The 27008-nt window shown below is 35.8% G+C and overlaps 1 protein-coding gene across 2 annotated transcripts in view; it reads right to left on the bottom strand.

The window, feature by feature from the left end:
- Positions 1 to 27008, bottom strand: part of HCN1 (hyperpolarization activated cyclic nucleotide gated potassium channel 1) — a 147543-nt gene that overhangs the window by 31836 nt on the left and 88699 nt on the right. The window contains exons 3-4 of one of the 2 annotated variants that reach the window (XM_026714298.2): positions 22553 to 22714; positions 7848 to 8066 (exon numbers count right to left, since the gene is read on the bottom strand). In XM_026714298.2, coding sequence (XP_026570083.1) covers positions 7848 to 8066; positions 22553 to 22714 — 381 coding nt within the window. The remainder of the gene's footprint in view (positions 1 to 7847; positions 8067 to 22552; positions 22715 to 27008) is intronic. The other variant, XM_087927315.1, reaches the window with a different exon arrangement.

Genomic DNA, 27008 nt, shown 5'->3' with positions numbered 1-27008 from the left:
GTGCACCATATTAGGTATTAAGTGCTCCTCTCATCTTGTCACTTTCTCCTACTTATTAATGAGACATTTTCCTTACAGTTGGAGCTTTTACATAAGAACTGCCTGCAGTAATTTATCAAAACTAAGCTGACACAAAGAACTCATTTGCCTTTCACTTTCTCACCTTCCTTGTGTTTCCTCCTTGCATCCCATATAATTAGAAAATATTGTGCAGACGTCCTTAAATAATGGAATACTTCCTACAGTCTTTGCTATGTGGTACAGTCAGCTAGGTTTGCAAGCCCCATCTAGGAGATACCTCTCAAAAGTTCCCCTGCCTTTTTTTGGGTTTTACATTTGTCCTAATTCTGAACTGTTAATGACTTCTAGGTACATCCACTAAATAATTGCTTTTATGCAAAATTCAAACCAAATTCCCCCAAAACAGAGTAGGGGTTGAACACTGTTAAAGATATGAGACATTATCTGCCAATAAAATTAATGGGACTGAAAGCAGCTTAAAAATCCACAACTTTTGTTGGACAGTGCTCAACCTGGCAATGGTAATATTCTAAACAGCTTACATAACATAGTCTTATACTACAAGGTTCACAGTTAGGGGATAGGGAGGTCTATTTAGGAAGGAGATACAAAAGCAGTGACTAAATCTGCGGTGCTTCCATTTCTGTTTTCAACATATGCTATGGAAAAATAAAATTATTGGAACAATATGAGAAATCATTAAAACTACTCAGAGGAAGGGAGGAAAGAGAGAGAATATAAAGGTAAATAACTAAAGCTGACTCTTTTTTAGAATTCACTCCAGTGAATTAAGTCATTGTCAAGCAAGCTCACCCAAGAAGAAGGGAGAGCTGGACTCAATTTTGCCATGAAATTTGGCATGAGACCCCAGGGAGGATATGTATTCACGCTTCTCTCTTTTTCACATCAACCTGTTGGAAATTCCCCTGGCAATTTTGTGGCTTCTTTTCTAATTGCTATTTCACTGCTCCTTCAGATATCTTGCTGGGAAAAATCTTACACTTTCAAATGTTGAAAGTGAAAGAAGCATTCTGTTTTGATTTTCTAACAAATTGTTGTCTCTTTTCCTTACATTTTTAAAGAGCCACACTTTAGAAAAACTTAAGTAACATCTAGAGCTCTGGAAAGGCAGAAATGAATCAATCTGCCTCTCCCAGGAATAAGATCTTGACAAGCCATCCCAGACTTTTTAGATTGGAAAGATACTTCAACTGAACAATCTCAAAATTTAAAAAAGCATTAGCATTAGCACATTTCACTGTCCTACCAACAGCTATACTTAAGAGTAAATGCAAACACATTATTTATGAGCTAAGGCTATGTCCTTGTGAAGCAACCACTGAATCCATAACCTGGTACATTGTGCCTTCTAATATGATGCTTTATCATTCCCTATTTGGTGAAGCATCCCAACAATTTTGCTTTGTATGATCACTTTTATTAGATCAGCATGATTTTGTTCCTTTGAATGTAGCTATTCTTTGTTATACTGTATGTAAAACACATCCTGACTTATTTTGTAAATGTTTAATTTGAAAAGTAACTTTTTAATTATTATGTTAACTCACATTGTTATGGACAGTGATCACAATAAAGATTATTTTAATTACGTGGACCAATTTGATCTTCATCTGAATCAAGTTTAATAAACCTTGGATTTAAAGTTTTGTTTTTTAATTTTATGTTGAATTTAATTTTCACAAAATGTACAAATGCTCTGCTTAGGTGACACAAAAAAAGAGCTGCATTAGCATTTTAGATTTGATATTGGAAAAAAAATATTTTGGAATACATGGGTAGGTGAATATAGCATTGGTCTACACCATTCAAAGCAGCTGCACATGACAATATTCAATATTTTCACAATATTGTGAAAACTGGTGCTGTGTAAAATCTGCTTCACAGTTTCTTCCAAAAAATTTCACTGACAAAATTTTCTGTGTGATTGCCTTATTGGCACCATGCTTGACAATTTCTTCCAAATTTCTGTTGATAGTATTTCAGAGTTATGTATTGTTAAAGGTAGCACTGCCAATTATGTTTCTACACAGGAAATGTCCCATTTCCCAATCTGGTGGTGGTGTGGGGAAATAACATGAGACGAATTCCTACCTGATGCTTTGGGAATCCTGTGAAATTCTAGAGCAGTGTTTCCCAACCTTGGCAATTTTAGCCAAGAATGCATGGACATCAACAGTGTGGAGTTTATGTCCACATATCTTAACATTGCCAAGGTTGACAAATACTGCTCCAGTTCTTTTAAAGGACAATTGTAGAACAAAACATTGGAGATCCATGCATATAACTTCCATGGCTGCTTTGGAACTAATTGCAAGAGCATCTTATTCTTTTCGTGAAAATTACAACAGAATCCTCCTTCTTTTCCCAGGAAATATACCACTTTCTAAAATCTCTAGGGTACCAGACATATCTTTTTTGTAAAGCAAGAAAGGCATGGATATTTAAGAGATCATTTGGAGACATAAGTCAGGGTGGTAGATTGATTTTAACTCTCCTATATATTTTTCTCCTATTTTTCTCTTTATATTATTATCATAACTTTATTTTTTTATTTATTTGTATCCTGCTTTTATTATTTTTACAAATAACTCAAGGCAGCACCTATATCCAAGACACTTTCCTCCTCCTATTTTGCCCACAACAACCACCTTGTGAGTTGAATTGGGCTGTGAAAGAGTAAATGGCCCAAAGTCACCCAGCTGGCTTTTATAGCTAAGGCGGGATTGGGACTAATAGTCTCTGGCTTTCTAGCTTAGTGCCTTAACCACTAGACCAAACTGGTTCATGTTGTTGTTGTTGTTTATTACTTTATGAGTTTCATTTAGACTTCAGCTATCCAGATACTGGAATTGAGCAGAATATATCTGTGGGCTTGTGTGTATATATGCATGTATGTGTGTGGGGGTAAATAAAATAAATACAAAATAAACATCTAAATAAATTATAGAAGGATGTTCTCTTTCAACAAATTGAATGAGAACTGATGAAAAACATGTTGATGTTTTTTTTTAAAGTTCAATTTAAATGCTTCCTAATTATTCTGTGCTGTCTGAAACTATTAAAATTAGATATTATATCAGGGAGGTAACAGTAAGTAAATTCAGCTGTTCCCTGAAATATAAATTAAAACGTTAGAATATAAACTAGCATAATAAGTATTGACATGTGTGAAACATCAAATGTCAATTAGTTTTTGCATTTAGAATCTGACTGTATAATGAGCTAGGACACCAGGCATCAGAAGATAAAATTTGTACATTTAGATTTCCACAAAACTTCCTATCTATTGACTTTATTTTGCTGTGAAGAAAGGTACAGTGGCCATGAGCTTACCATGCATTTTTCTGTAGAAAACTAGGAGAAAATTAATTTACAATGCTAGCAGACATGGTATTTGAGTCCAAGAAAGAATAGTTTTCCTATGCCTCTATAACCAGGGTACTAAAGGTCATATTCGAAAAGGAATTAATTTAACTGAAAACCACAGTTCAACTGCACAATGCACAAAGATCAATGTTGCTTTAGAGATTTTATATTAATTTGCAGAAAGTTTCTATTCAGGAAAATGCTAATCTTTCTCTTCGGGTACCTAGAAATCCAGATTAGAATAGTTATCAACTGTGTTTGAGACTACAACGCCCATAATTTCCCTCCAGTAGAGGTGACGGGTCTGCTGGTCCTAAGAGAGTATAATTCCAAGGCATAAGAAAAGTAACAAGCTGAGGACTGTAAAACTAAAAACAGTCTGCATAAAAGAAGGGCATTTTGCTAGATGATAAAATATATATTTTACGTGCAAATAATTCCAGACGCAATACTGTTGTCTGTTATAAAGATTGATAGCACCCATGCTTGACTAGTGTAATGCATTCTATGTATTACTTTCTGACTGGCCTTGAATTTCAATTAGCACAGACTTCAGCATTAAGCAGTCTAGGGAAGCACCAGAAAAGACCATGCATGCATTCTCTTAGTTGCTGGTATTTCTCTGGATAAAGCACATAATATTGACTTTGAAGTCCCAAATGGTATAACTCCAGGCTACTTCAGGCTTTTTTTTTTCATGGCTACCCCTGCACACCCACCCAAGTGTGGTTACGTCAGGCTTTTTTTCATGGTTACCCCTGCACACCCACCCAAGTCCAATCTCCAAGGTTCACTGAGGTCATCTAAGGAAGTTCAGCAATAGGGGCTTGTCTCTTGTGAGATCTTGGGGTCAAACTTTCCCTGTTGCTGTCCCAATTTTTAAAAGGCAATCTTAGCTGAATTGAGAAGGCTGACCTCATTCTTGGTTTTTCAAAAAGTCTTCAAAACACCTCTTTGGAACAGGGTTTTTTTTTACTTGTGAAGATTTTAATTCTTTTTTAATATTCTTCATTAATTTGGCTTTATGGTTTTTCTGTAAGTGGCTGAAAATAACTGATATGACAAAAACTAAATAGTCTAAGTGAGTAAGCAAATAAATACATAAGCAATGAAACAGAAGCCACACTTCTATTGCAACAATAATTATTTCCTTATTTCAACTCAATAAATTTGTCATTCAGTTGCTAAGTTATGCCTGACTCTTCACAACCTTATGAATCACAACAATTTTTTTTCCATTGCTTCCTGGAGTTTCCCCCCCCCAAACAGCAGTTTTCATTTGGAATGAAAGTGAGTAATTTTATTTAGGACAATGCTTTTGGAAAGTTCCTCTCCCAAAAGAACATAAATATTTTTGTTTCCACATGGAAACCACTTCTGAACTTCATGCTTGATGTGGAAAAGAATAAAATTTTGATTTTGGGTTTCACAGATTGACTGATAGATTTTTGTAGAAATGACTGGTTCATACTATTATGGTAAAACAAAAAGTTGTGATTTGTTGTTAATGCCTTTTTCTAATGCAACAGATAGAGTTAGAAGTCAGTGTTTCTTTTTCTTCTCCTTTCCCTACCCTTCCTTACTTTTCTTCCCCCTCTTTTCCCTTCCCCTATCCTGTTAACTTATTTGCTTTTGTATTTTATAATACCTTACAACCTAATAAAAATGTATAAAGAAAAGGGAAAGTTCTTCTCCTTTAATGATGTGGTCCAATTTTGATTCCTTGTTGGGCTACTACAAAGCAAAAGAACACATTTTCAGTTCAAATCTGCTTAAAGAAAGCAATGCTTTCTACAGAAGAAGTGTTTTTGTGAATAATCACAGGAAATATGTTTTTTAAAAATGGCATGATTATGAAAACTGTGAACAACAATATAAATAGTTGATGCTGATGCTTTTTTGTCACACAAAATCTAATTTTCCATAGTTGGCAAGACATTCAAAAGATGCAAAATGATGTTCATTCATGGAACAGAGAAACAAATAAGCACCAATCTTGCTATTTAACATATTTTAAATGACAATTGAACTGTGGATTAATACATTATTTCATGCCTCCTGATCTATGAGTTCTAAAAATTGGCCATATTTCTCTTTACCTTTTCAAACTAGCTATTGTCTAGCTAAATAGACAGTTATTTGTCTAGGCCTTGGTTGGTCACAGAAGCATTATTGGAATGTATTTTAGAGACAGATATTTTGCTTGTAGTCATGTTTCCATTTGTTAATTTTTAACTAAAATAATCTTTGTAATAATGTTAAAAGCCAGTGGAGGAGCACGTGGCAGACACTGAGAGGAAGAAGTGCTATTCAACATAATTGAAGCAATGCATAAGAACAAATAAGAAAAGAATCAAATGCTTACAACAACTGAAATAAATTATAACTACACACTATTTATAATTTATTAGCTAAGGAACAATAATATTCTATTAATGACAAACATATTATCACTAAAAGAAGAAATAACTTCATAAAATATCCACCTCCAGTGCCTTTTGGGATGGACAGGTTTAATAGTCCTCTGACTATCTATCAGGACAATATGGATCTTGGGGGCAATGCTATTCTAGAGAAAGGAACTAGCAACTAAAAAAACCTCATGGATAGAGTTCTCCCAACCCTTCAGGTTAATTAAACCTGAACACATTTGGAAAAAGAAGAATTCAATATAAATGTTACCATAAGTACTACCTCTCTATAAGAAAATCTACCTTCTTTCTTTCCTGCCAATGGCTCTTAATACATATTTTAAGGCAAACAAACTGGGAACACAACTCTTCAATGGCTATCAGGAAGATGGAAAAAAGGGGAGAGAATACATAGCTATTACAGGCTGGAGAAATAGATAATGAGAACCAATTTATCCTCTTCCTTAATTTTTTTAGGTAGTGGGAAAAAAACAGGTTCATATGTAACATCAGAGTTTGTGGTTCTTTTGTAAAACTACTTTAAGCTGGAAAGACATTGTAATTGGTATGCTTAACATGCATAGCTAATATCCTAATATATTTTTTTCCAAGTAGCATACTTCAGAATCTCATAGCTCAAAACAGAGTAAAACATTATGTCTCTTAAATATGCAGTTTTGAAGTGATATTTGGAACAACTGCTAGCACAGAAAGGTTGATTTCTTGGAAATCTGGTGCAAAATAATCCTGGAAATGGGTGAAAAATAAAAGTTAATCTTTTGAATGGCTGCATAAGTCTGTTAAGATAGCTTTTTTGAAAAGATATTTTCCCCCAAGCATATTGTTCAATGGAAAGTTTGCAACACAGCAGGAAAACATGATGAAATCCAGCATTTATTTTATTCATACTATTACTTTTATGCACAAGCTCAATGATAATTTAATTTAAAGCTTTAACATTCTCTCTCTCTCTCTCTCTCCCCCCCTCCCTCCTCCCCTCTCTCTGTATGTGTATGTGTAATAAAACTATATAATACTACTTGAGTTAGAACTTTTCATTTTAAAATTATTTCATTTTAATGCTGGCTTAATTCATTTCATATGCTATTCCTTTACTGAGGAACTTTGGGAGATGAAGTATCAGAAAACACATCTGAAACACCATTAGAAGAAGACTGGGGCCCTTGTGAATGGTTTAATGGTGTCTGTGTTAGTGGCTGGGTTCATTATCTTTACTTATCCTATTTTTAGTTGGTTTTATATTTTCTGAACTATATTATATTTTATTTTACTTACCATATTATGAACTATACAGTGTCATTCTAAAGGCACCTAAATCAATTAAATTGAATTAATGTCTTCACTTTTATATTTGTACAATATATTTAGAATATCCTGTCATTTACTGATCCTTCAAACACAGGAAAAGATAGATTTAGATTATTTCTGGCATTGTGGCTTATGTTGGGCACTTATTAATTTTACCCAATAAATCTTGAGAAACTAATCTCAGGTGAATCGGGGGGGGGGGGATTTAAATGCCCAGGAATTTTTGAAATGTGCTGACCTTGGTTTGCAAGTCCTTAAATAGAGCATAAAGGATTATCTGAAGAACTATCTAACATTCACACTCTAGAAATGATATCCTGCAGATAGTACTCTAACTTGCTCATGCTGAAATATGGAGGTGGGAATTTTAGGAAATGGTATCTGTTGGGAACAACTATCATGTTGAAATACAAAATTATTATGTCTTTCAGATTGCATTATGATGTCTTTCAGATTGCATTATTTCAAATTCAAAATGAATTTTAGTGCTCAGTTGAGGAAAGCAAAGAAAAATCTGAAAAGGAATTATTATTTGTTTTCATTTTCATTTTTTTGTCATTTGATGGATGACTACATTTATCAGCAATCTTCACTACTTCAGACAACCACTTTTGGTCAACTTGTCCCAACAGAATCCATGAGACCAGCACCAAAACTAATAAGATTTGAAACTAAAAGAGTACTGTGGCTAAAAATTACCTTCTCTTGATACTGACGTCGGGATGAATCCAAAGACTGAATCAGGGCTGTGGCATGTCCAACAAACATGGCATAACAGGTGGCCCCCACAATCATACTCAGCATGGTTATCCAGAGATCTGACATGCTCACGGGGGCTCTGGCTCCATATCCAATGCAAAGCATATGGCTCATAGCTTTGAAGAGTGCATAAGAATACTGCTTCCCCCAGGAATTATTCTGTAAAAGAGGAGAGAAAGGGTGAAGAGAAAGCAATGCTTGAGAACACAGAACAAAAGAAACTAGATTTGGGAGGATAACAGCTTTCTGAGCCAGAGGAAGCACCCCTGTATTCAACTTTCATAAATAAATAAAGATCTTGGAGAAGTGGGTTGAGATTCATATGATCACAAATCAGGCATTTACACATCATGAACTTTCTTCCCTCAAAAGAACAACAAGCAAGTATTCAAAGGTCTCAGAATTTATAATGCATTTTCATATATGAAAGATAAATGCTACATATGTATTACAAAAGCAGAGGTGGTACTCAGCAGGTTCTGACCAATTCTGGAGAACTGGTAGTGGAAATTTGGAGTAGTTCAGAGAACCGGCAAATACCACCTTTGACTGCCCCTGCCCCCATCTATTCTCTGCCTCCCGAGTCCCAGCTGATCAGCTGGGTCTTCTGTTGTTGCCCTTCACAGGAGAACAGAGCTGGAAAGCAGGTTAGTGGGATGGGGAGCGAATGGGATTTTGCAGTATTTTTCCCCTGCCACACCCACCAAGCTATGCCCACAGAACTGGTAGTAAAAATTTTTAATCCCACCACTGTACAAAATATATGATTATTTGTTCATACACCCATGTACATAGGTGTTTGCATCATCCATATATGTGTGTATGTTTATGTATGTATATGTCTGTATAAACACACAAACACATAGACATGCATATACACGCTAATATATATTAAAATCTTTGGATAGAGCTGACTATGCAATTAGAACAACTGCCTGTAGCTTCCTCTCCTTCAGCCCCTTTAGGTAATATGTAGCAAAACATCTGTTTGATACAGAACTCATAAGATTATAGGACTATATCCTATTTTGGGATTCTAATTTGATGGAATTTATAAATTTATTCGGAATGCTTTCACGGCACACAAATATCTATGAACTAAAATTTGATAGCCTAACTTTATCAAATCCAAGATAATTTATCTATTTTAATAATCATGAGTTCCCTGAAATGTTCACTTTGGTTCAAGACATATGAATAAGAAACATAAAATAAAATGTTTGAAAAGAAATCCTGAAATCTTAAGTGCTCAGATAGTGCTGCTCCTTCAGGCATTTTTTTTACCAGGTGTATTTCAGATCCTTTAATTCCAGTGCTGTTAAATCTTGGTGTGTGTGTGTGTGTGTGTGGATTCTATTCAGAGCCTTCATTTAAGCATGCCATATCAGAAATGTATTTTCTTGGGGGGGGGGGATGATGGGGGTTTGATAGACACCCCTGTTTCATTCCCAACCTGGGGGCATTTTGAAGTCCACTATTCACCTCTGAGGGCCTCCATAGCTTCTATGGGTTGTTGCAGAGGCTGAACTACAATTCAGCAATGGATATAGAAATCTATGCATTTAATTGAGATAGTCTGCAAGGTTTTTTTCATACTGGGAGCAATGGCATTGGTTGAATACATAGAAACACAGTTATTTCTATGCTTTTTTCCATTCTTCTTTATCTCTCAAGATCAATCATGAGAATTTAAAGACCTACCACAATTGTTCATTCTAGTTACTGAAATCAGTAAAGTCTGAACTAGAAACACATATTTCCAGATGCTTAATGCCTCTTTCAATAATAGTTCACAAAGGAAGAATTATCTTTTAGAAAATGAGGTGATTACAACCAAATTTATATTTGATTGCATGGGTTCAAACATGACAAAAGACCTGACCATGAAAAATATTCACGACTGGGCTGCATGCAATTTATTATGTCTATTTTCATAACCATGATTATAGGACATTTTTCTTAGTATTAACTTTTAAAATCTTCTGAAACATTAATAAATAAAAAAAAACACTTTCTGTTTACTCAAAATCCTACTTTTTTCTTCTCAAAGGGGAAAAACAATACACTATAAATGCCATAAAGAAGGCATTTAATTTCTTACCTTACAGTTATCACTGCCTTCAGATTAGTAGTAATCCATTTTAACTGAATTAAATAGAGAAACATTAATCCAAGGAGGGAAATAAACTATTAAAGACAGTAATTGTGACAAATACCAGAGCTGTTTATCCGAGGATTGATTATATAATAAAGCCTGAGGGTACCAGAAATCTTCACATTTGTAAAAAGCAGTGATCACTGATTAATTGCAATTAGTCTGCCAAGTCTAAGCCTTAATTTAGAAATCGTCTTCAGCAAACTCTATTTAAATACAGCCCTGTTTTATGTTTAAAGCAGTGGTGGGATTCAAATTTTTTTACTACTGGTTCTGTGGGCATGGCAGGGAAAGGATACTGTAAAATCTCCAGTCAGAGGTGGCATTTGTTGGTTCTCTGAACTACTCAAAATTTCCACTACCAGTTCTCCAGAACTGGTCCAGAACCTGCTGAATACCACCTCTAGTTTAAAGGTCTGTTGTACTTTTCTTAATCAGAAAGATGCTTCCTTCTAAATATTGGTCTCATGCAGCTAAGGAACAACTAAGAGAACAATCCTACTTTTACTGGGAAATTATGTGTGGGAACATAAGATGTCCACTGCCAGCAGAGAAAGGATTATATCTATTTCACAATAACTTCTACTGAAGTATTCATGAGAGCCTGTACTACTGTTGATGTCCAGTCACTACTAACATGGGCATCATCCTGCCCACACGCTTTTATCTTTCTTGGTGACTTCTATCTACCTCATATTAACTGGACCCTAAACGTATGTACAACTGAACCCATACATGCAACCTTCTACGATGCTGTAACAAATCTGGGACTGGAACAACCAGTTACCAACAATACTAGGCTTAACAACTGCCTCGATCTCATCTTCTGAAATAGTTTGAATTCAATTTAATGTAGACCCCAGCCTACTTGAAAATTACAGACCAATCTCTTTATGCTCTGTCACCTGTAAAGTCATGGAATCAATTATTAACCAATCCATTATCCTCCACTTAGAGACAAACAACCTACTCTCTAATAAACAATTTGGTTTCAGAAAAAAACTATCCTGTAATCTGCAAATCTTACACTGCAAAAACATATGGACTACACAACTCAATCAGGGCAAAGCAATAGACACAATCTACATAGACGTCTATAAAGCTTTTGATTCAGTGGTACACAACAGACTACTCCTAAAACTAAAATCTTATGGTATCTCTGGACACCTACCTAACTGGATAGAAGCATTCCTGTCAAACAGACAACAAATGGTCAAAATTGGGAGCGTCCTATCAAATTCTGTACCTGTCAACAGTGGTGTCCCCCAAGGCAGTGTTTTAGGACCAACTCTCTTCATACTCTACATAAATGACCTCTGTGATCATATTAAGAGCAACTGCGTTCTCTTCGCTGATGATGTAAAGCTATTCAACACCACAGACAATACTAGTACCCTCCAAAAAGACCTTGACTATGTATCAGAATGGTCAATCAAATGGCAACTTCAAATCTCAACAAATAAATGCTCTGTCTTACATATTGGCAGAAAAAAATCAGAAAATAAAATACAAGCTAAATAGTCAAGACCTTGTTGAGGATCCAAACTTTGTCAAGGACCTTGGAGTACTCATCTCAAATGATCTAAGTGCTAGAACCCACTGTAACTACATAGCCAAAAAGGCATTAAGAGTTGTTAATCTAATCCTATGTAGCTTCTTCTCTGGTAATATCACACTACTAACTAGAGCATACAAAACATTTGCTAGACCTATACTTGAATACAGCTCATCAGTCTGGATGTATCTGATATCAGATATCATGTATCTGATATTAACACAATTGAAAAAAATCCAGAAATATTTCACAAGAAGAGTTCTCCGTTCCTCTACTCATTGCAGAATACCTTATGCCACCAGACTTGAAACTCTAGACCTAGAAAACCTAGAACTATGCCACCTCCAGTCTGATCTAAATATAGTATATAAAATCATACATTGCAATGTCCTACCTGCAAATGAATAATTCAGCTTCAATCATAACAATACAAGAGCACACAATAGATATAAACTCAAGGTTAACCGTACCAAACTTGACTGCAGAAAATACGACTTCAGCAACAGAGTGGTCAATGTTTGGAATATTCTACCTGACTCTGTGGTTTCCTCCCCAAACCCAAAAAACTTTAACCTTAGACTGTCTACTATTGAACTCACCCCCTTCCTAAGAGGCCTGTAGGGGGTGTGCATAAGCACACCAATCGTGCCTACCGTCCCTGTCTCTTTGTGTTTTATTTTTCTGGTAAGTATCTATCTCGTGTATTCAAAACTATATTTATTTTTGTACCTGTATCTTGTAAGCAATTGACAAACCAAATAAATACTAAAATACTAAAAGTTCAGCAGTTGTAAACTCCAAGACTCAGTCCATTTATTCTTCTAAAACTGGCCTGATATAATGACAGCTTTGGGGTCAGTCCTGAACCCAATGGGAGAAAAATAATGATGACATTGTGCCCAGTTTTTGGTAAGTCACAGAGCCTGCAGACCAAGAATACAACTCTTCCATTATCATAGAGTCTCTGCCATCATCATTACATAATGCAGGTCTGAAAATAAAATTTAGATTTTTTTGACTTCTGTATCCAACTAGCTCTTCTGTCAGTTCAGTTGTCATAGATCTTACTATGACAAAGTTCAGTTAATTCAAGGCCTCAACAAATATATGAATCTTGATTCAGGTATTGTTTTATATGCCTGGTTTAGAGAAGGTGTGGATAATCATGATTAACCATGATTAAGTTAGTGTCAATTCTGGAGCCATATTGGAAAGTCTTCAGGATTGCCACTGGAAGGCTGGATAGAGCTGTCAGAGAAGGAGGGGGGAGTAGTTGTGGAAATATGTAGCCAAAATAACATTCTTTCTCCTGGGAACCAAGGACACTCTCACCAGCACCTGGTGGGGTGTGGATGGAGTCATCCGGGGTCTGGGACTATGACCTGATTGCGGCATGTGATGGTTGTGTGTAGTGGGATGAAGAACTTTGGATTTTAATTTGGGTGGGAGCTTCAGAGTCAGGTTTTCACCAGTTGTGAAACCTGTAATATGACAGGCCTAATAAATATATACTTTGAGGAAACCACTGGCCTTGGAGTTTTGATTTCATCTGGACTGTTACTTGAAACCCTGACAGTTAGGTTCTTTCTTCCTAAAAGGAGAAAAAAATCTGCACATGTACTGTGTAGTCAGTGGTGGGATTCAATTTTTTTTACTCCTGGTTCTGTGGGCGTGGCTTGGTGGGCATGGCAGGAAAAGGATACTGTAAAATCTCCAATCAGGGGTGGTATTTGCTGGTTCTCTGAACCAATCAAAATTTCCACTACCAGTTCTCCAGGACTGGTCAGAACCTGTTGAATACCACCTCTGTATGTAGTACATGATAACAGTATCTGTTATAAAACAGTGTTATAACTTGAGTTGGGTGGGGTTACTCCCAGGGAAGTCTCCTGTGGTTAAGCAGATCAGCTCTATTGCCACATGACAGCTTTATTCATTATCACAATTCATCCATACTTTGACATTCAAAGGTAAATTGATTTTCAAGGTTGAAGGTTGTTGCCTAACTGAGGTTATCCTTTATTTCCTTCCGCTCTTTGTTACAGCTGGATAGCTTCAGCTGCTACAATCTGGTAGCAAAGATCTGCAGAATTGCTATTGCTTCAAAGCAAATGCTTCTGCTATGCTGAAAAGAGAAAGCAGATTTATAGCAATTTCTTGGGATATTTTGAGCCTAAATACTTAGACTGTTCATTTGTTGTACGCTGGTATCTTCACTGGGAAACTCATGCTATTTGCAGCATCCGTGAACAAAATGATCTTTTACAGGGTTAGCTCAAAGCAACCAAAACTAGCTGCAAAGGGATGGAAAGATATTTCTGGCTCCTGTATTTCAAACACTACATAATTATTTAGAGCATCAAGCTATAAAAATATTTATTTCTAATTATCATATTTAATTCATGTATTAAGTTATATGACCATAAACATAATTTTTTATCTGAATTAGGCATGCATTTAAGCATAAAAAACAGCTGGGTGACCTTGAACCATCATTCTCTTTCAACTCAACCTATTCACATGTTTGTTATTGTGGGGAAATTGGAAGGAAAAACAGTATGTTTTCTGCCTTGAGTTATTTATAAAAATAATAAAGGCAGTATAAAAATTAATTTGTTGATTAGTTAATTAATTAATACTGGCAAATAAAAAGCAGACACATCAATATTCTGGATTTTTTTTCTACTTCCCAACCTAGACTACAACCCTGGTGATTTCCATGTAAATACTAACCAGGTTTCAGCCTCCTTAACTTTTTTTATAATGTTTTATAATTTTTATTTTCACATTAATCCAAAGTTACTAGTTACAGGGTAGGTTTTGCAGTTCTGTTCATAGCTACATCAAAATAAAGCCCAACTGAATTCAGTGATGCTTTCTTCTGACTAAAGTCATTCAACTTATGACATATACTGATCAATAGAATATAAAACGAGAGCAAAGCCCACTCCCTACTAGCACTGATGTTACCTACTTTGAATAATGAAACATCTGCAAGAAAACAACCGAGCTCAGAGAATAGAAAGGACTTCTCATTTCAATCCTGCTATGAACAGAACTGCAAAACCTACCCTGCAGATTTCATTAATGATCCGTTTCTTTTTGGTGCTTCTCCTTTATCAGTAGTGACCTTCAACAAAAGATGTTTGTCAGCTGAAATGCCACTTTTCATTACAATTAGAAATGCACACTATCCTTACAAAAGTATTACCCTTTCACCTGTTATTATGAGCTAGTTTGAACGTTCATTAAAAATAATAATCACAGTCTTCAGCCTCTCCTGGATAACTTGTCTTTTTCTCTGGCTTCCTCTATGCTTTCCTCTATGCTGTTTTATCTTGGGAATTCTGTTGCTACCACAAATCCTATCGAAGTCACTGCCAAAATTAATTTTTTAATGAAAAGAAACTGGATTCAGTCAGTTTAATTAATTCAGTTTCTGACATGATGTTCAAGTTTTGTCTTGTTCTTTTCCATTTTTAGAAGTATTGGCCCAGTGACATATCCCTCAAAACCTTCGTTAGCCCCTCTCTAAAATTAGACTGTCTGGCCTAGTATTTTCCTTCGTTTACACCTTTCAATTCAACTCCTTACAATTCTCTTTTAGCAGATGACATCGGGTTCAATTCCTAACACAGCTAATGAGTCAACATGTGATCGATTAAAAAAAAAATTAAGACACTATACTTGCAGTAAAACTAGGAAGAAAAACACTAGGAAGAAAAAAAAAGAACAATGCAAATGTTAGATGGTGAAGTCTAGTTTATGGAATCTTAGGCTGTTTTTAGGACTTTCAGAAAACTTCAGTTCAGTTTTTACAACATGTGGAGAACCAATAAAAATTTCTTTATTGTCAGCCTTACTAGGTAGTCCAGGCAGGAAACATGGCCAGATAAGCTAATTCTACTTTATTGCAAAGCTATCTTAAGAAAATCCTGCAAGTCTGAAAGTACAATTTTCCTTCTGTCACCTTCACAGCTCAATAATGTAAGGAGTTCCTTCTGAATCTCTTGCTCTTCCCTCTCTGCAGCTCTGGACTGGGCTCCCTCCTATCTGACTGTTATCTAGGAAGCATCTCTTCATCTTTTCTCCAAAGTTTATGCCAAGATACTATTACAGAATCCAGATCCAACTAGCATGTCCAAAACCCAAAGATGACTGGAGCTATAGTTCAATAATATCTGGAGGGTTTGATTCTATGAGCCATGGTGGCAAAGTGGTTAGAGTGCAGTACTGCAGCTACTTTTGCTGGCTGCCTGACATTTGGCAGTTCAAATCTCACCAGGCTCAAGGTTGACTCAACCTTCGAGCCTTTCAAGGTGGGTTAAAAGAGGACCCAAATTGTTGGAGGCAATATGCTGACTTGGTAAACTGCTTAAAGAGGGCTGTAAAGCACTGAAAAGCAGTATAATGCTATTGCTTCATATTTCCTTACAAAAGAATTTTTCCCCTTCTGTTCAGTTAGAGACAGCCTGCAGTTTCCTCGGAAAAGTTTTTCAAATGCAGTTGCCTCCTTCCTACAACTTGCCTCCTTCCCATTGCCTCCTTCCTACAACTGAGAGAAAGTGACTGGCTCAAGGTCCCCAAGTTGTCTTCATGTCCAAGGTAGAACTCATAGTCTCCCAATTTCACAAAAGAACTACTACCATCAATATCATCAAAAGATTCAGTGTTAGACTATTTGGTAACTCCCACCTATATGTCTTACTGGAATATTGCTAACAATGATAACTTCGTTTATTTCATTTTCCTATTCTTAAGATAATTTTCTTATTTTATCTATAGATGTTATTAATAGCTACTATTTTATCTATTAATGTTTTGTTTTTAATCTGCTTTCATAGGACTAAGGTATTGTTAAAAAAGAGAAATATTTTTATGTGAATATAAAAAATGTATGAAGCAATTTCCCAGTTATTGCATGCAGCCCAATGTTTTCTGAAATAGAACTGCAGTGGATTTGATGAAAAAAATGAATTATGACAACAAGTCCAAAATTATCAAGCTGAAATGCAGCTGCATTGTTTTAACATTTTCCTGATTCATTCCACTTTCATTTTATACCTTTCTATGGAATAGAAAACAAGTTAACATCCACAAAGAAGGAACTCCACTCAGACCAATTGTCAGCAGCATCAGATCAGTCACCTGCAACATTGCAAGACATTTAACCACTTTATTAACTCCTCCTTTGGTCAGCAACACCATCCATCTTATCATTTTTCAAAAGGCAACAGGACTTTCTTATTTATTTTTTTTGAAAACATTTTGCTTCTCATCCAAAAGCTTTGCCACTTCCAACTGAATAGTGGGAAAGGATTTGTTTATTTGTTTTTCAAGAAATAACCAAGAAAGTCCAGTTGCTTGTTGAAAAGTATCTTTGGGACAACCCTGACCTGGATGATTGAGAATTTCCCTAGACAAAACAAGCCACTGTGGAGCAGTAGTTAGAGTGCAGTACTGCAGGCTACTTCTGCTGACTGCCAGCTGACTGAAATTTGGCAGTTCAAATTTCACCAGGCTCAAGGTTGACTCACCCTTCCATCCTTCCGAGGTGTTTAAAATGAGGATCCAGATTGTTGGAGGCAATATGCTGACTCTGTAAACTGCCTAGAGAGGGCTGTAAAGCACTGTAAAGCAGGCTATAAGTCTAAGTGCTATTGCTATTGCTAAAGTTTCATAAATTTGAAACCTATTTTACTATTTCAAATAGAAGAGAACATTTACAAAACGTGGAGGCATCTTGTGTTGATGTGCTAAACTGGAGTGTCATTGATTTTTTTTGACTGAAAATCCTCTTAGGTTCCTTAGATCTCGTAACTGGATCAAATTCATATTAGATTTATATTTCTATAAAGGTATAGAGTCATGGTGACACATTGGTTAGAATGCAGTATTGAAGGCTAAGTCTGCTCACTGCCAGGAGTTCAGTTCTGACTGGCTAAAGGTTGACTCAGCCTTCCATCCATCCAAGGTTGGTAAAATGAGGACCCATGTTGGTGACTCTGTAAACTGAGAGAGAGCTATGAAGCAGTATATATCTCTATAAACTCTAGGTCTGCAGTTGATATAGACAACTTGTGCAGTTACTATGAATGGACAGAAACCTTAGAAAGGGGTGAGAAATGGAAATGTTGTCATTTCTTTCTACTCTCCAGGACTCTGGATAGTTTGGGTCTTCTGATGTCAGAGAATTATGGCAAACTACTCTGTTATCATTGATCTTTTAAGAGTATTCATAATTTAGTGTTATGTTAGCAGTGAATACAATATTAGAAAAATACACATTAAGATAAAAGTTCAGTAATGTTAAAAGAGGTTTGGAGAGTTGAAGAGATTTAGTGACATATGCTCCATTCTACGCATCCAAGGCTTTCAGAGTGAAGTGCTTAATTGCAAATGATTTAAGTAAACAAGCAAACAAATATAAAGTTCTCTTACATGTATGTATGTGCACCACGGTGGTGCAGTGGTTAGATTGCAGTATTGCAGGCTACTTCTGCTGACTGCCAGCTGCCTGCAATTTGGCAATTCATATCACACCAGGCTCAAAGTTGACTCAGGCTTCCATCCTTCCAAGGTTGGTAAAATGGGGACCCTGATTGTTGGGGGCAATATGCTGACTCTGTAAAGCACTTAGATAGGGCTGTAAAGCACTGTGAAGTGGTATATAAGTCTAAGTGCCACTGCTATATATTTTTATGGAAATAAAAATTGTTTCACTTCCTTCTATTTTATCCTAATTACTAATAGTATTTTCATCTTAGGAGAAAATTATGGCTTTCCTTAAAATATAGCTGCCAGATCCTTACACTACCTTTGGATAATTTTAACGTTTTCTAAGGCAAACTTAATCCATCATCAAAATATCCATTCATTCAACAATGAGTTCAGTACAACAGTGCAACAAAATTGGTCATAATTAAAACAAGTCAGCTAAGTCTTGACAACTATTTCTTTTTTATCAAAATACAGATCTATGAAACTGAAAAGAAATGTATGTTATTTTAATATGCCAGTTGTAGAAAAGGACTGAAGAAATGCTAGATGCAATCACTAAGTACCAGCGGAGATATCTATCTGCTTGCTTTTCTAACTTGCAGATTTTATGTGGAAATAAATCCCAGTAGTTTCTTTGGAACTCCTTCCTATACAACCATGCATAGAGTTACTCTATGTAACGTAGGCAACTAATTCTCCCTGAGTTTCAAAAGTGATTGTGCTGGGATTGCTTTTCGCTGTCTTTTATGATACTCTCTACATGACACAATACAAAATCTTTCTTTCATTCTGGCCAGCTCATTTGGGAGTGCTTTTGTTCCTTTCATTCAACACCTGGCTTACAAAATTCGATAAAAAATGTGCATTTTTCAGTTTCCTGTGTAAGTGCTGGGGAAGGGAGCTATAAAAAAGCTGAATACCAAGAGCACAGGGATGATCAAGACATACCATTCAGCAACTTGGTGACCTACTTTTTATTAGGGTAATTACATTTTTGAAGTCACCATTTTGTTTGTAAAGCTACACTTGTAGGATGTCAGCAAATCAGCTGATCAGCTAAGAAGTTTCTGAATGTCTTCAAAGATTGGCAGAAACATGTAAGAGACTCTGACCACAATAGTCAAAAATCAAAACTAAGAAGAAGAGAAAGGGGAGTGATACAAGTTAGTCAAAGAAAATATAGCTGGCTAAGAAGAGAATATTTATGTCAAATAAAAATAACTCAGAATAGATAAATAAAATAATGATGTGGAATAGCTGGAGCAATTATAACAATGACAGTGATGCAGTAACAATATGATAATAGTAATAAAAAAACAAAAGTAGTACCAATAGAAATAGGCATCTTGGATGCAGTCATAAAGCAACTAGAGCGCCACTTAAACACCATCAGCATTGACAAAATCACCACCAGTCAATTACAAAAGGCAGCTGTACTGAGAACAGCTTACATCCTCCTATGATACCTTTAACATCATTAAACTTCCACAACTGTCTATCCCAGGATCTTGGGAAGGGTTCGATAGATAGACAAACATGCCAAATCCAGTCTGATATCAGACTGCTTATGTGATCAACCATGGAATAAGTTAAAAGTTGTTAAAATGTTGAAAGCAGTGTTTAATATAACACAAGAGTTCAGTAGGGTTCAGTTTTAGAATCTATCAATTTCTGGGGTCATCAATGGCATAAAGTAGGTTAGTGGCTTAGGTGTTGGGCTGAGACTAGGCAACCCAGCTTTAGATTCCTAACTAGAGCACACCCTGTGATTTTGGTTCAATGTCATGCTTCAGTTCAGTCTACCTGCGTGCACGGTGTGCTGTTGTGAACACAAAATGACATTAACAATAATGGTGAAAACTGTAATATTAATATGATTGCTTTATTTATGTGGTAGAATCTCTAGCTAGAGTGGGGGGAGCTAAATGTATAGTGGGGGCTAAACTTTCTGCAGAGCAGAAAGCAACACAAGCCTTATTTCCTACAGAGTCCCTGAAGCTTATCTGATCATTCCTAAGAAAATGCAGTCGGGTGAGATTCTTGTAAATAGGCATTGCATCAAAGAAGTAACTTTAATTAACTCTGAATATGGGCCAGCTTCTCTATGCCTGACAATCAATTAGCTACTCTTTGGTGGAAGAGAAAGCTGTTCTAAACAGGAAACATGTTCTTAAAATGTCAAACAGCTCTTTGAATTAACTTCTTGGGTTTCTGTCTTGTTGTTTTGCTTAGTGTCCTGGGGGCGGGATATCATGTAATTTTCTGGCAATTTATGCAAGAGAGTTTGCTTATGAAATTTATTTCAAAGAAGGAGAGAATCTTAATGAATTTCTCACATGTAGATGGAGTATGGTGTTTTCACACTTTCTTATGTCATGAATGAGAGAATGAGAGAGAATTAAGAATGTTATGAGACAGAGAATGAACATCCTGTCTTCTGTTAATCTTTCCAGTAGTCTGCAACTTTGCTTCCCATGCCTCATTTCAAAGTAAGACACAATGAATGTCTCTTATATAGTTTTTCAAATTGGGATGTATGGCTGCTAGAAAACGTTAAAACTATGGAAAGATGCAGAAACAAAAAACAGTTGCAGTTATGCTGTCCATCATTTCAACAATACAGTGAAAATGCCAAGAGGTGTGTGTGTGGGTGGGTGGGTGTGTCTTTGCTTTCTTATGTTTTCGTGGGTATTTATATGTATGGTATTTATCTTTCTTTGGGTATTTTCCCATGACTTAATATTTGTGCTTTTATTATAGCAACGTTTTGGCAGAATCTATCTGCCATCCTCAGGCCTATGTATTGGGTTCTTTTTAATCTTGTGTGTTGAGCTTGGCAGCCATTTTTTGTTTGAATTTGGTGCTGGCTTTCTGCTTTATTTGAATGGTTTTTTCCTCATCCTGATTGGCTGGGAGTCTAGGTCTGTTGTTATTGGTCTTCGAGTTGCTGTGTTCTTGATTGGTTGGCAACATTGTGTTTTGTGCATTGGGGTTTCTTCGTGCAGCTTGGTTTCTTGTGAATGGCCGATAATTATTTATTAGGAAGCTAGGTTTTATTTAGGTAGCTGGCTGGGGCATATTTGGGCTGGAGGTATTGGGGAGGGGGGGTCTGTTTGTGTCCAGGTGCTGATGGCGTCATCTCTTCTATTCATACTATTAGGTCTTTTATCAATTTCTATGGCTTCTCTCATGATTCTGTAGCCAGGGTTTTCTATAGGGTTTTCGTGCCATTGAAGTCGATTTTAGAGAAGGAAGTTGAAAGCGTTTCAGCTATGGAAGAAGGGGCTTTTCATTTAAATGGAAATTCAAGTCTTTTGTACCATGGTTCTTCTACAGTACTTTTCTCGTTTTCTCAATATATTCAAAAGATGGTTTGACTTGTTCTCCAGCAGTATAGCAATAGAATTTAGAGTTATATACCACTTTATAGTGCTTTACAGCCCTCTCAAAGCGGTTTACAGAGTCAGCATATTGCCCCCAATAATTTGGGTCCTCATTTTACCCACCTCAGAAGGATGGAAGGCTGAGTCAACCTTGAGCCTGGTGGGATTCGAGCTGCCAAATTGCAGTGAGAGTAGCTTGCAGTACTGCACTCTAACCACTGCGCCACCGAGGCTCCATATGCTATTGGAATGAGTATCATGTTGTTCTAAATGTGATGATGGTAGATGTGGGCAGCTTATAGAGACTATTAGGGACTTAAATTATATTCACTTCATAGTGTAAGAGCAATAACACTAACTAAATTGATGGTTCATTTTCTAGCAATTTTTAAATATTTACCATCTTTAGAAAATGAATGGCTTGGTACCACATGCAGCAAATAACCAATATTTTCTTTGAAGATCCTATTTAATCTATTAAACTGATCATATTCTATCCATAAATGCACAAATGGTACCATGGTATCTACATACAATTCACTAGCATCTTTTTTATGGTCCCCAGAGTCTGATTTATATTGACTGTTTCCTAGTATGATTTGATTGCTTATTGTACCCTATGACTATCATTAACCTTATGATTCTTGACTCTTGACAAATGTATCTTTTCTTTTATGTATACTAAGAGCATTTGCACCAAGACAAATTCCTTGTGTGTCCAATCACATTTGGCCAATAAAGAATTCTAATTCTAATTTTACACTGTGAGAACTGAGAAATACAGATCAAAATTTCTTCCTTCTCCTTTGAAAATACCTGAAACCCTTCCTGAAATAAACAAATCCCTGAATCAATAAAATTATGTGTTATTGCTCTCGTCCTTTATTTTCACATTCCACTCTGAGGCAGATTTGAAACTCAGCAATTGACAGTATTTCCATTGCTAAAGACAATAAGTTCTTAATTAACTTCCTTCCTTTCCTTACCATTCTGACTTCACAAACTTAAAAGAACATCTGAAAAAACACAATGAAAAATGAACAATACTTACAACCATACCATTTAGGGACACCCAGCAATCTTCTGGGAAATCTTGAAGCAATGGGACCAAGAATTGAAGGCAACCGTCCCAATGGCAAAGAAGCAACATCATTCCAATGAGATTGAAGATTCTCACCACAGCACTGGCTAGATCATAGGTCATGTGGAAAATCTGCAGGTAAAATTACAGACAATACGCAGTCATCAAAACCAAGATTTTACCATTGAGTTATTAAGGAAAACCAATAGTGGGCTGAACTGTCCAAATCCTATAAAGTAGTACCATCAAGATTATATTGTGGAAATAAAATCCTTAGAGGCTGAGCAGAACTGAGAATAAAAGACAATCATTCTGGAAAGGCGATAGAACACTGAACAAATTTGTATTCATCCATTTTGTTTATATGAGTTTATCTTAACATAAACCAGCTACATTAAATTAACATATAACTTCAAACAAATGTCAGTAAATAGCCATTAAACCGTTATTGCTTTTCTTTTTTTCTTCACTTGATTCACTTTTTAGTTTTACATTTTTTAATTAAAGATAGGTCAATAATTTATTATATGGATTTCTTCATGATTTGTTGAATGATTACAATCCTATCACACTGAAGTAGTTGAAGCATGGCCTGGAACACTCAATACAAAAGTATCAGAAGGACAACTCTAAATTCAAATAGTAGCCATGTCTTTTATCACAATGAAATATAATTACTAGAGGCTCTTTCCATAATTCATGAAAAAATATTTTTGCAGACATCACTGATTATGAGAATGTTATTTTACTGGAATGGTGTGATCAAGATTTATTTGATCAGAATTATCAGAATGTATATCTCTCTGTGAAATGTAAATGGCCAAATAATGTGAGGTACAATAGAGACAACCATGCTGCTCAGAGGTGGTATTCAGCAGGTTCTGACCAGTTCTGGAGAACCGGTAGCGGACATTTTGAGTAGTTCAGAGAACTAGCAAATACCACCTCTGACTGGAGATTTTACAGTATCCTTCCCCTGCCACGCCCACAGAAACAGTAGTAAAATTTTTTTGAATCCCACTACTGATACTGTTATATTCTATGATGGAACATGCATGTTGCAAATTAGTGTTGATGATATTTACTTTAAAGTGCTACTCAAATTATTAAATTCAAAAAGCACTATATCACTATAATATCACTATAATATGGAGAGCAACAATATGCATCTGAAAAGTTCATATCCTTATCCTAATGTCCAAACAAATGTAACCACCCATTTTTATACCTAAGGAAAAAAGCAAAGTTATTGGAGAACAATAATCTGTAATATATAAAGTAATAATATAATTTATCATTCAGTAAGAGGAAAAGCATGTTTTAAACACAGAAACAAAGAAAAAGAAAAAGAAGAGAGAGATGAGTGATTGGCCCAATTTGTCTAAATTTTAAATTGAGCTTGGTGTAGAAGAACCATTTAGAAGGAGCTTAGAGAATCAATTATAACCCTGTACTGAAAGAAACTCAGTATACAATTTTGTTAATATAAGGAGGGTCAGAGAGAAACTTAGTCAGGCTTTCAAGGTTTTGTTATAATAGGGTATTTTAACAAAACCTTGAAAGCCTAAGTTTCTCTTATCATTCCTGGTTTTCCTGTAGACATAAGACATGAATGTCACCCTCAGTTTCCTAAATTATTATTATCATTCTATGGATTCCTCACCACAACCACAATTTTCAGCAGTTTGAAAAATAGATTAATTGTGACATGACTTTCAAAGAAGGAGAATTTTAGTGGAATGATCATATGTATTCTTAGACATAATATGAGATGGATGAGGTGTGGAAATTAATGCCCTGTCTTTTATTGTATACAGGTAATCCTAGTTTACCATGGTTATTCAAAGTTATGACTGAAAAGGGGGATTTACAATTGGTCTTTGAAGTTATGGTTGACACAGCACCCCTGTGATTGTGATCTGGCTATCTGGCAACTGGCTCACATGACAGTTGAAGAATACTTTAGAGACGTGATCATCTTTTGCAACCTTCCCTTCCAGTTTCCCACAAGCAAAGGCAATAGGGAAGCCATCTGATAAGGCTGTACTTCGCTCTGCTAAGTGGCTTACAACCAGCCCTACCTGGCCCTAGCTTTGTGAGCCACATGCCACACTGCCCTGCCCAGCAACGGCCATCCTTGGTACTTGCTCATGCCTTACCTGCCTGCTGGTTTGCTTGGGACTCATGATCCTTATTTAACAATGGCAATAAAGAGTGCTGCAGTTGCCACTGCTAAGTAATGCGATCATATGACAACAAACTTTATGCCCATATTGTTTATCGAAATTCTGGTTCCAATAGCTGAGGACTACCTATAATTTTCTCATTAGGTGACTGCAGTCTTCCTAGCTTACCACATTTCAGTTGAGTCTAAAGAAAGCAGGAGAAATGTAATATTAACTCCTCCCGTGGGGAAGAGTTCAGAGTAATGGAAAGTTATATAACAGAAAGTGTTAGTAGCACACTCTTTTCTATTCTAACAATACAAAAATGTAGCAAAATTCAAAAGAAATTACTAAGCACCCTGACAATAATATAAAAATACAGGAGATTTGTTGTAGGGGAATATTTTGGCATAGTTATAAACTGTCATCTACAAACATTCATACTATTCTTAGATTAAATGTAATACAGTTTGAGCAAAACTGATCTTTTCAATGTTTTGACATTTCCGACTATTCGGAATTTGACGTTTCCAAAGTTTAGGTTTTTTAAAAAAGTAGCCTAGAGAAGTTAACAATGTACAACTGCTTTTATATTGCCTATAGCGTTTGATGGTTTGGAGAAAATGCAGTATTTAATGGTAAGGAGAAGGCAATCTAGCAGCCTTCTGCTAATATTTATGTAGATTTTTCTTGATTACCCACAACTTTAGTATACCCTTAACTTAGCTGGAGTGACTACAAATATTCTAGACTAGCTGGGTGACTTTGGTTATTCTCTTTCAGCCAAGCCCACCTCTTCTTATTGTTAAAAAGAAAATAGGAGAAGGAAGGAGTATTTGGTATACTTATCATCTTGACTTATCTAAAAATTAAAAAAGATGGCATAAAAAATAAATTTATTGATGTGATAGTTGACTGATAAAATGAATAAGCCTGACTTAATAATTTGTTAAAAACTGAAGCTTTTTAAAATTAAGCTTTTAAGAACTGAATCTGTCATCTATCTACAGACATATGCTTACTCTCTGGAATATATTTTTCCTTAAAAATTACAGAATTGATACATTTTTTGCTTGGAAAGCTGTACAAAATACAACAAAAAGGATTTTTTTTAAAAAAACTGTAAGTATATATGTTTCATTCCCATGAGTAAATCTGTAAAGTTGCAATTTATACTGCAACTTTGATGTTGATTATGATATGGACGGAAAATATCACTGAACTATAAAACACATTTGAAATTTGCATGGCTGAAATGAGAAATTCATTTTAATGTATTTGAAAGCATAAAATAACTTGTCACGCTACTTGAACCCTGGAGATTTACAGTATGCTAGCCTGTCACCCCTGCAAATTCTGAATGGTAGGCCCGTCAAATCTGGAGTGTACCAGGTAGAAGCAGCTGTATATATGTATCACTGATATAAGGTTTGAGATAATGTTAAATATAAATTTTAGCTCAGTTTATAATCTCTGTCATAACTTTTTAAACTGAGACTTTAAAATAAATCTAGAAATTTTCGAAGCCATAAAGTTGCCAATATGCTTCTGTGCACAGTAGCATCTTTTCCGAGCCATTTGTTGCCTTAAGGGAAAATCAAGCCTTCATAAATCTTCCCAGAGACTATTCTCATTCCTACAGGCGACGACTCATTCATGTACAAACCAACAAATTAATCCAACCAAGGAATCACATCCACATTTTTGAGCAAATATAAGACATATGCTTGGGGTCACAATTGCCTTATAAAACCAAACAAACCACACCATCTAACCTCTTTTTCTGAAGTTCACAAATCTTTTACTACCCAACAGCTATGTGTTAATTAATATTGTTAACTAATGTTAACAACCCCTAAGCTGATTTGACATTTCAGATTTGTAGGGGTTTTTTTTTCCCTTGCAGCCTTCAGGAGCTAGTAAGAGGTAGCCTTGTATGGCATTATCAATACTGAAAGTGTTCAAATAAGGGTATCTCAAAGGCGATGCTGTTCTCAAACAAATTTTGAGGAAAGAAAGATTCTGTTCACTGACAGGGCATTGACAACAAGGGATGTATGATGTTCCCGGCCAATGAGGGAGATAAATGGATTTAATCCTAGCAAAAATGATGAAAATAATGTGAGGGATGACAGGGCTATTAACTCCCTCTGCACCCCCAGTTCCTGTGGTTCAATTTCTACATAGTGAGTAGTGATCCTCCTGTCACTATCCAAATAACTGGGGCTTGCTAATGTAAAACCTCTGCATTATGAAATTGT

The sequence above is a fragment of the Pseudonaja textilis genome, chromosome 2 (assembly GCF_049901715.1).
Source record: "Pseudonaja textilis isolate UNSWEBS1 chromosome 2, rPseTex1.2, whole genome shotgun sequence".
Taxonomy (NCBI): Eukaryota; Metazoa; Chordata; class Lepidosauria; order Squamata; family Elapidae; genus Pseudonaja; species Pseudonaja textilis.
This window is presented reverse-complemented; position numbering and strand designations above follow the sequence as displayed.